Genomic DNA, 11,314 nt, shown 5'->3' with positions numbered 1-11,314 from the left:
TCATTAATGATGTCTTGCTATTTTATTTTGTGAGACTCACCCATAGCAAGTGGGGTCCTGTGGCTCGGAGGTGAAAGACAGCTCAGGGAACACAGAGGAGAGGTAAATATCAAACAAGCCACCCAGAATGAAGTCCCCGTCCTTGTAAATTCTGTTGAGATTGAACTGTGCCTGTAACTCACAAGAAGAGGAAGGTGAGGCGGACAGAGGAGAGAATGAAGCAAAGAATATCAAGGTCAAGTACAGGTACGAAAGCAGGCGTGTGTCTAGAAAAGCCCCCATGACTGTCCACCTCTGTCTAACCCCCTCTCTAATTCTTTGTCTAGTTGTGTATACTTATATAGTGCTGTGCCGTCCTCTGTGGCAACGTATCGCATTACGTAATCTTTCACAGCACCCATCTGGGCAGAGGCAGAATAGTAAGAGTCGGAACAATGGGGTTATGCACCACCTGGAAATATATTTCTTATGCTAAATGTATGAATGTACATCTTCCCCAGAAACACAAAGAAACGTACTGTTAGGCTTGAGAAATAACAACAAAGATAGTTATTTTCCAGCACTTTATAGGGAATATGCCTCACTTGATTTTAGAAAACTGTGTGAAAACTTAATGTCCCTAAGCTTCCATTTGAGCCCAACATGACCATTCTATCTTGAAAAAGGCTCTTTCTGTAGTCATAATAGCTTTCCAGAAGCCTAGAATCTAGCAATAGGTTAAAATGTACTGCTAATGCTGTCATCTTTAAGTTTGAAATATGTGAATACGCGCAGGAAGACAAATGCTTTTAAATGGTGTTTATTATATTTATTACATGGCTTGGTTGAATGCTTGATTGTGATTGGTCAATCACTGAATTCAGAGGTCTGTTATTTCTTGATAATGACCGCTCCGCTCTATAACAGACCGATGGCTAATCAACGCCAGCTTTGATCAAAGCCTGCCTCAGACCACCCGACTCGTATCAATCCGCACTTCCACACTAAGAGGTTCCGGCCGCTACAACTTTCAAACGTTGTTGTTGTTTACTATCGCTTGCACGTTGATTCGCCACAGAACACAAAATGGACGATTCATTGAAGGTTAATTTTAACAAATTTGGAGAAGATGAAACATTAGATTCCTGGTTAATGGCTGACCTGTCACCTGTAAAGAAAAAAAGAGGAGAAGAAAACAGCGCGGACAAAGCCAGGCGACACCAGAGACATTAAAAGACACAGAGAGCTCAACGACAATGAAATCGATAACATTGAAGAAGACAGACATGAAATAAACACAAAGCGAACCACTGAATGCGCTATGAAGGTTTTAAGAGACTGGTTAGTTGAAAAGAAGATGTCAACAGACTGACACATACAGAGCTGAAACCCTGAATCAGCTGCGTCCGTTGCGTTCGTTTTATCTGTATGAAATACCAATGGAAATTCCTACTCAATTGCCAGTTACATTGCCACTTAGGGCTGGGATATGTCGCCACTACTCAAAGCTTGACATAATGAATTGTGTTGCCTTCAAATCCAGCAACTGGGTGTTCTGTCATATGTCATTAAAACAATTCACAAAACGGGTCAAGACGTCAGCCAACACCACCCCTCTATCTCAGACCACATATTTGCAGCTTATCAGGCACTCAGAGTTGCTGTCTCCCAACACAGCAAGCGGACTGATCCATAAAGTATGGTTTGATGTCCAACTGGCAAGGCGAGGACGAGAGGGAAATAGTCACTTAATTTGACAAGAGCAGCAGATTCGTCCATTATCACTGTATTAAATATATGAAATCAACCGTTATCAGGACATTGTAATATGGCTAATATGGCCATACTGGCATACTAGACATTGTGTTGTTTGGCAGTGTTCACCCGGACTGCATGCATGCAGCAGGGTGGTGCAGACATAGCCTGGTCAAGTAACTCCCCCTGCTGAACGTGTCATTTCCAACTCTATTGTCGGGGCATGGAAACTAGGGGCTACTAATATTTACTATTCTCTACCTATCGGGACGTAACTCGGACGGCACGAGTCTGGTCTGGTGGCCGTTGCAATGCTCAGCACGGCGACTCGCACGATGGTGCCTATTGGTTGTTCAGTTTGACCCACCAGTTTTGGAGATGTCTTGTAGACAACAGCGAGTTGAGAAAACAGGCTTGAAAGGTTCACTTCTGTGGTCTCTAACATTACACCTAGCTATGTATACTTTAGTTTTTTTCAACCAAGGTTCATGTTTTAGGTTGTTATTAGAGGAAGTAAAAGTTCAGTCAGACAACTCAAGGAGGATGTAATATATATATTTATTGAATATAAGATAATCAATGCAATATATTTATTATGGTTTGGCGATGTATTGGATCTGCTTTTTAGGTACGGGTCAAGCGCATCAGTCCCGACCATAGGGACTCCGAATCCCCCGTACCTAAAACAGTAGTTCAGTCAGACAACTCAAGGAGGATGTAATATATATATTTATTGAATATAAGAAATCAATGCAATATATTTATTATGGTTTGGCGATGTATTGGATCTGCTTTTTAGGTACTCAGGATCAAGCGCATCAGTCCCGACCATAGGGACTCTGAATCCCCCCCGTACCTAAAACAGTAGATCCAAAATGACAGGTGGTAGCTGGGGTGGAGGTGGGTGCGCACTTGTATACCGCAGCGTAGAGTATACAATAGAAAGCAGCAAGCAGAATTGAGCGCAGCCAGCAAGACGGCAAAGGATGTATGACAGCAGCACGCTGATACACCAGCAGTGGGCAAGCAAGAAGGCAGAGGAATGCAAACCTCTGGTTCAAGTAGCCGGTATGAGAGATGGGGTGAGCTGTGATTGGCTAAGTGCATCATGCGGATGATGCTGCGGTGGCCCAATTAACGGCCGGCGCGCTGACTGAGTTTCCCTGACTGAACTTGCTCTGCGCATGTCTACGACAGGCACAAATGCTCATATCCAAAACGACAGGTGGTAGCTGGGGTGGAGGTGGGTGAGCACGCACTTGTATACAGCAGCGCACAGTATACAATAAAGCATTAGCAAGTAAGCAAGCAGAATGAGCGCAAGTTGTATGACAGCAGCACGCTGATACAGCAGCAGTGGGCAAACAAGAAGGCAGAGGAATGCAAACCTCTGGTTCAAGTAGCCGGTATGAGAGATGGGGTGAGCTGTGATTGGCTGAGTGAATCATTGACAGGGGGGCGGGGGCATTCGAGCATGGGGCTAAATATGTATTTCTTTACAAAATATTATGGCGATTTTTTTATTTACTATAGTCCTATTATACCCCAGGAAATTACATCTGGCCACACTGCGGAGAGACGTGGGCGACTGAATGAAGCCAAACAGCTTCTATTCAGAACCTACGATAACATCAAAGGGGAGGAACTCATGGAGAGGGTGCATAGAGTCCAGGAAGCGCAAGGTGAGAGGCAGTACGGTGAGGCCTGGAAGGTCATTAACGAAATGACTGGACGGAAGAGGACCAAGGAGGGACAGGTGGAGGGGCTCAGCCCTGAGGAAAGGGTGAACACCTGGTTCAACCATTTCCAAAGGTTGCTGGGAACAACAGTTGAGGGAGAGGAGGAAGACATACCACTATTACTCCAGAACCTCGACATCAATGATGGCCCCTTCACGGTCAGTGAGTTAGCCAGGGCGAAAGCCACACTGAGAGTGGGCAAAAGTGCTGGGCCGGACGGCATACCTCCAGAAGTGGTAAAGAACTGCGGGTTTGACAACGTCATCCTACAGTTTTGTAACCTCGCCTTGCTAAACGGCAAGCAGCCTGACATTTGGTCTCTGTCCAACATCATCCCTGTGCCTAAGGCCGGGGACCTCTCGAAGCCAGACAACTACCGAGGCATCAGCCTGACATGCATCACCGCAAAGGTCTACAACCGTATGATCCTGAACCGGATAAGGCATGCCATCGACCCTCATCTGAGGGAGAACCAAAACGGTTTTCGAGAAGGGAGAACTACCGTGGCCCAGATCTTGGCCCTAAGGAGAATCATTGAGGAGGTCAAAAGGAACAACCTGACTGCCGTGTTGTGTTTTATCGACTTCAAAAAAGCATTTGACTCAATACACAGAGGAACGATGATGAAGATCCTTAAGGCCTACGGTGTCCCTCCCAACTTACTCCGGGCAATAGAAACCATGTACGCAGGAACAAGGGCCAAGGTGTTGACTCCAGATGGCAACAGTGAGGAGTTTAACATCGTGGCTGGAGTACTGCAAGGAGACACCCTAGCCCCCTTCCTCTTCGTCATTGTCCTGGACTACGCGTTGAGGAAGGCCATCAATGGACGAGAGCAGGACCTTGGCCTCACCATAACACCAAGGAGGTCGAGGCGACACCCAACAGTAGTCCTGACAGACTTGGACTACGCGGACGACATCAGCCTGCTCTCTGACCACGTGGAACAAGCGCAGGAGCTCCTGACCAGAGTGGAGTCAGAATGTGCCAAGGTTGGCCTCCGGCTGAATGCCAAGAAAACTCAAGTTATCACTTATAACATCCCATCAGAGCATCCACCTCTAACAACAACAGAAGGCACTGCTTTGAAGGAAGTCAATGACTTCAAGTACCTGGGCTCATGGGTCAACTCCACCGAACAAGACCTGAAAGTGAGGAAGGCCCTTGCATGGAGGGCCCTAAACGGCATGGCCAGTGTATGGAACTCCAACCTCCCCCGTCAAACCAAACTAAGCTTCTTCTACGCAACGGTAGAGTCCGTTCTCCTATATGGCAGTGAATGCTGGACCTTGAAGCCAACCCTGCAGAAGTCTCTCGATGGGTGCTACACCAGAATGTTGCGGGCAGTACTCAACATCAATAAGAGCACACATGTTACAAACACAACTCTGTATGATGGAATGCCAAGGGTGACCCAGAAAATAGCAGCCAGGAGAATGAGACTAGCAGGACACTGCCAAAGACACCAAGAGCTGCCAGCCAGTAAACTAGTGCTGTGGGAACCAACGCACGGGCACCGGTCACGAGGACGTCCAACGCTAACATACGTGGATGTACTCAAGAACGACGCAGGAGCGCAAAGTACCAACGAACTGGTCAGATGTATGGAGAACCGGGATGACTGGAAACGACGATGGAGGGCTCGTCTGAGGACGACCTAGAGAGACAGAAGATCACATGATCTACTGAATGTGAAGGTAGCCTACTGGGGGGAAGCAACACTGTGAAGTTTGACACATTCAGTAGATCTCGTGATCTTTTGTGGCCAGATGTAATTTCTTGGGGTCTAATAGGACTAGAGTAAATAATAAAAAAATAAATCGCTATGACATTTTGTAAACAAAATACATATTTAGCCCCATGCTCGAATGCCCCCGCCCTGTCAAAAACTGCCAAAATCCCTAAAACGAAAGAAAAATTGACACTCAAATTTAAATGTGTTGCCCAGGTCAAATAATGTCACATTTTAACCCTGTCTTACACCTATCCCCAAAATTAACCATAAGATGGAGATAATATAAATACCATAACTCTTGAAGTAAACAACATGCAAGGTTCAAGGTTGTCTTTATTATTTGTCTCCCTTGGGAGAAATTTGTCTTGGAGACAGAGTCACAGCTGCATACGAATAACAGACACGTTCACATACGAAAAGGAAAAACACCATGAAACACCGGGAAGCACCCTATGATCCGACGGACCATTGCTCCGAAGGAGCATTAATCCGAGGTGCGCTGGGGGTCGGGAGAGGGTGGGTGGTTAGGTTTAGGTCTCTGCCCCGGGGGAGGTTAGGGTGAGGGTTTGAGGTAGGTTGTCGATCGGACCAATGGACCGTCGGCATATTGACGCGGACCCGAAACACCCACATACACAAAACAGAGATATTGCACACATTCCCTAGATAAAGTGCAACTAGTCAAAAAAGTGCTTTTGGCAATCTCTGAGTCAGTAAAGTGCATTCGGCAATCTCTGATCGAGCATTTTGATTGACAGGGGAACAAAAGAGTGTTTAAATCTATTATACACACACCGTGGAGTTATATACCTCCTACCGGATGGCATTAGCTCGTATTCTCGGTATAATACATGCAAGGGGTCAGATACACTCAGGGGGGGGGGGGGTGGACATGCCCATGATCTTCCCAGACATGTTTGCTAGCCTACTTATTTGAGATTTGTATTTCACAGTTAGATTGCCAAACCAGCTGGACATGCCGTATCTTAGGATTGACTCTATACTAGCTCTGTAAAAGGTCAACATGATATTTACACTGACTCCAAAAAGCTTAAGTCTTCTGAGAAAGTGTAGACAGTGGTGTATCTTAGAACACATTGTTGTTACATGCGTTTGCCAGCTCAGGTCCTCGTCGATCTGTACTCCCAGATACTTATACGAGGGGACCTGTTTGATGTTATGGTCATGGACACGAATCATATTGTGGTCTCCTATGGACCTGGGGTCCACTATGACCTCCTCTGTTTTGTTTACATTTATTTTCAGATGGTGTAGATCACGCCACTCTATAAACTTGTCTACTCCCTCTGTATGGCTGAGGATGTTATTATCACTCTTGAGCAGACTAAGTATCACGGTGTCATCGGAAAACTTGATAACAAACTGATTTGGATGTGAGCTGACACAGTCGTCCGTGTACAAGGTAAACAGAAAAGAAGAACTGACTGTTCCTTGGGGCACCCCTGTACTACACAGTGTCTCCTCTGAGAACACCAAGTTAAATCTCACCCTCTGTGGTCTACTAGAGAGAAAAGAAAAATACAATTTTATAATAAAGGGGTTCACATTTAACTGAGCTAATTTACGTAACAGAATGTCTGGATGACACAATCAATGACAAATGGCAATTTTTTTCTATATAATTTTAACCCAAGGATAAAGTGGTTATTATTAAGATTCAAGCGCATCTTGACTCTATTTCAGGACAGAAACAGCTAAAAATAACCAGAAAACATTTAGTAGAGGGGTCTCTATTTATTACATGCGCAAGCAGAGTGCGGAAGTAGGCTACTATAATCGGTTGCATATGTCGGTGGTGTCGCTCGGCCAATCAGGACCAAGTATGTATGTATGTCGGTGGTGTCACTCGGCCAATCAGGGACCAAGTATGCATGTATGTATGTCGGTGTTCTCGATGACATAACTAAAGTACGTTTCAAAATTGGTATAAGGTCAATAGGGGGTATGTAGTCGTACCAGCAGTGGTGAGCGCACCTCATGGCACGTTCTGTTTGCGCACTACTTACTTGTGTGCCATGCGCAACTTGGCAGCTCGACAGAGTGCATTTCTAGTTTGTTTCTGGTTTGGAATTTTGTCATCCAAAATTCCATAGGACCTCTAATAGAGCAGTTGAGACGAATAACTTAAGTCGATAATTTATTCTGACCCCTCCCCGAAAAGGCCAAGCTGTCCTGACCCCTTATCCATAATTTATACATTATGGATAATAAGTATGGAATTAGACTGTTATTCGTCTCAAAGTCCAAAGTGCTGGCTGGAACATCAGTTAGAGTGAGCATGCCACAGTCTCCGAAAGACAGTCTAACAGTTAGACTGTCTTTCGGAGACTGTGGCATGCTCACATTTAGAGATATAATTTGACTCTAGACAGCCTCAGGTTTCTCTAGTGCATCTGTAGACAACTGTTGTGATCTGTAGACCACTGTAGTGCATCCATAGACCACTCTATGTAGACCACTGTACTATAACTGCATCTGTCATCATTTGCTCTGATGACAATAGTGCTAATTGATCTTATTGTGAAGGAAGGAAATCTTTTGCACCACTCAGTTCACACGGGTGTGATTTTTCAAACTGTAATGAGCAATTACTTCTTGTAATTATGCACATTGAACACCATAACTTCTCTGTGGGCACTGAACAGCAGCTGATTCTGCACTTATCTCTAATGTCACAACAAGGGGAATCATGTTAAGGGACAGTTCACCCTCAAATCCAAATCACAAACTCACATGTAGTGCGTTGGCGGCGGTGGTGCTGCGCGCTGATCGAACCAGCGGCGATTCAACATGATGGCGACGGCCTGCCTAGCGCGGTGGGGAGGAGCGGCGATGGATGGCGGCGGCTCTCAGCGATCGTGACCGGAGGCGATGCACAGCGGCTTGGCGGCGGGGTGAGGATGCGCAGCGTAGCATACCCCATTAATTTGCATTGGCCTCAATTTCCCAGAAGCCCTAGCAGCCCACAGCATGTGACGATTTCCGGTTTCGTCATCAAAACGAAACCATCTAGTCTCTATCTCCGCGGCAAAGACAGAGTTTATTTTTATTTATTACAATACGGCGGATTAAACACATAAAACAAAAGGCGGGTATGTCGTATATAGCAACGACAGTAACCTGGAGTAAACCATTCCCGGCAGTTAAACTTTATTAGGTAGAATAAATTGGTATACTGCACATTTATTGGTGACCGATACATTGACCGAGGAGACAGAAAGACGAAAATGGATATTTCATTCTTCGTTCAAAGTGCTGTAACAGTATAACCGACCGGGAGAAGGGGGTGGTGACTGAACGAAGTGCTGCAAACTAACTGTGAAGTGTGTACGAATTACCGACTTGGGTCTGACAGTCGGAATGGAAACCCCATACGTTTTTATTTCGAGGAAGGAAAGACTGATTGACTGCCTGTAATCTGTATCCCTCTGGTTGCAAATGCTACTTGCAACAGGGCGGGTCTGTCTGTCTGTCTTGCCTGTGTGTGTGTGTGTGTGTGTGTGAGAGTGTGTGTGTGTGTGTGTGTGCGTGTGTGTGCGCGTGTGTGTGTGCGTGTGTGTGTGTGCGTGTGTGTGTGCGTGTGTGTGTGTGTGTGTGCGTCTGTGTGTGCATCTGTCTGTCTGGCGTGCATGCCTGCGTGAGTGTGTGCGTGTAACCTGCACTGTTTTCTGCACCCTCATTGGCATGACTCTCCTTCCAATGGCTCCGTTGTGGACCATCCCTGTCTGAAATGTGATGATCACATGTTGTTAATTAATTTGAGCATGCTCTCATGACTCATTTCCCCCATGATTCGAAACTGAAAATTAATGATCTTCCAAACGTTGCACCCGTTGAGCCACTATTGCATCACCCCTGGCCCGGATGACATCACTGACACACACACATACACACACACACACACACACACACACACACACACAAACCTGCCTGTGTTTACACAGGTCACGTTTCAGTAGTGACACACATGGGTAATGTCTGTCGTTGCCAGATCAAGGACTGCCCTAAATACTGTGATGTTTTTTTCCCCCTAATTGTGTCTACCCAGTATTAGCAGTGAAAGCTGTGATATTGCATCAGTCTCTAGCTGAGCAAAAGCCCTTAGAGACCTGAATTGTGAGTCCAATCGTAGCAAAGCGTAATTGGCACATCAGGGATGGCAATTACTCTCTGGAGTCAGTTGCACATCAACAAATTAAACAGCAAGTCAGTTTCACTTGCACCAGCTGCTGATTAAATCAACCCTTCAGGCTAGTCCGGGAAACTGCTTACCCGGGTGCCGTCTACATTCTGGCTGCCAACCATCTCTCGGGTGGTCGGGTGGTCACCAGACTATTCTAAACAATCAAACAAAACAATGACGGGAATTCCACTATTCTATAGTTAACTGCGACCTTCGTTCGCAACAATGCAGTTGAATATAGCTTGTTTTCACCAGATTTTTTAAATTTATAAATCCTATAACAATAGACAAAACTAGAACTGCACTCTGTCGAGTGCATACTTGCTTGTTGCACACTAGTAGGCCATAAATGGCCAACTAGTGCGCAAGCAGAGCGCGCAAGTACTTTCGACCGCTGTAAACTGTCAAATCTCAGTATCTCTGTGAAGGAACGTTTGAAATGTATAATTATTAGGTGTAACTATTTGCTACCTACCTACTTTATGCATATAAACACCTAGTATTATTAAGTATGGTTCAAGTTTCTATCTATATAGTCATACGTATACTATATACATAATCAGTAAATAAAATAGCAAATTGTGCCTGATCTGCTGGGACCAGAGTATGTGGTGTGTATATGTATGACTAGCTCTCAATGATGATGTAAGACATACGTATACATATACTATATAGAGTATGTAGTTGTAAGTTGATTAGCGGCATACTGTGGTTACTTTGCGCCAAAAACCGTGACAGCCAACCCGCCATTTGATGCGTATGCAAATAAAACAGCAGATTTGTGCCTGGTTTGCTGGGACCAGATTACATAAATGACCATATTTATTACGTCATCATGAGAGCTAGTCATACTATACACACCACGTACTCTGGTCCCAGCAGATCAGGCACAATTTTCTATTTTATTTTACTGATTATGTATGTATATAGTATACGTATGACTAGCTCTAAATTATGACGTAAGACATATGGTCATTTATGTAATCTGGTCCCAGCAAACCAGGCACAGATTTGCTGTTTTTTCTTTTGCATACACATCAAATGGCGGGTTGGCTGTCACGGTGAACGAAGACCGGGCGAAATTATTACTTGCGCGCTCTGCTTGCGCAAGTAATCATCTGGATTATTATATATTTTTTTCCCTACAGGCATAATGTTTGTTTTTAGTTTAATGTTTGTTTTTAAAACGCAATTGGCAATGAAGGGAAAAATTACGTCATCTTGTCCCTAAACATTAAATGCCATTAACTTGTTTTGTCACTTGTTTTACATCACCATTACATCACCTAATCAACATGAGTTAGACTTTCACACGGGTGTGATTTTTATTTTTTCAGATCACGTTAATTCAGAGTGTACTATTCTTCGTTCAGAAGATTGGTTCACAGGTTCAGAAGATTGACCTCTATCGTAAACACTGAAAACACCATTGTTGTATGTCATCAGGTCAATGGCCTTGGATCGAAATGCCAGCCAATGAGTTAAAGTTTATTAGTAATAGTTTCCCCATTGCTGGCTCCATTCCATGGACTGGCGACCTTTCTTAGGTCAGAACTAGGCAGCCATGGGTCCGTCTCGAGTGCCGCGATTTTTTTTCCACCGCCAAATTTTTATTTTATTTTTATTTTATTTATTTTTGGACTGGAACGGTGCCCGTAGGCGTAGGGCCTCTACAGCGGTGCCCGTTGGGCACTGGCCTACTTGGAACGATGCAAGTTGGAAATGCATATCCTACCCACATATTATGTCTTTCTCCCTTTTATGCCCATATATGGAGTTATTTGTAAGGCATGCCCAAATATGGAGTATATATGCAGCCAGTTTATATGGAGTGTTGTGAGGTCAGAACAGGCCAGCTCCATATATGGCCGCTGGGCATGGGCCTGGTCCAGATCCCGGGCA

At 44.8% G+C, this 11,314-nt stretch overlaps 1 protein-coding gene across 1 annotated transcript in view; it reads left to right on the top strand.

The window, feature by feature from the left end:
* Positions 1-3,457: 3,457 nt before the first annotated feature.
* The window catches only part of LOC308312178 (extracellular calcium-sensing receptor-like), a gene marked incomplete at both ends in the record, with an annotated part of 30,294 nt that continues 22,437 nt past the window's right edge, over positions 3,458-11,314 (top strand). The window contains one exon of the mRNA XM_080794566.1: positions 3,458-4,360. Within this exon, the coding sequence (XP_080650692.1) occupies positions 3,458-4,360 (903 nt within the window). The remainder of the gene's footprint in view (positions 4,361-11,314) is intronic.

Source organism: Protomyctophum bolini (assembly GCF_963924005.1).
Source record: "Protomyctophum bolini genome assembly, contig: SCAFFOLD_129, whole genome shotgun sequence".
Lineage (NCBI taxonomy): Eukaryota > Metazoa > Chordata > Actinopteri > Myctophiformes > Myctophidae > Protomyctophum > Protomyctophum bolini.
This window is presented reverse-complemented; position numbering and strand designations above follow the sequence as displayed.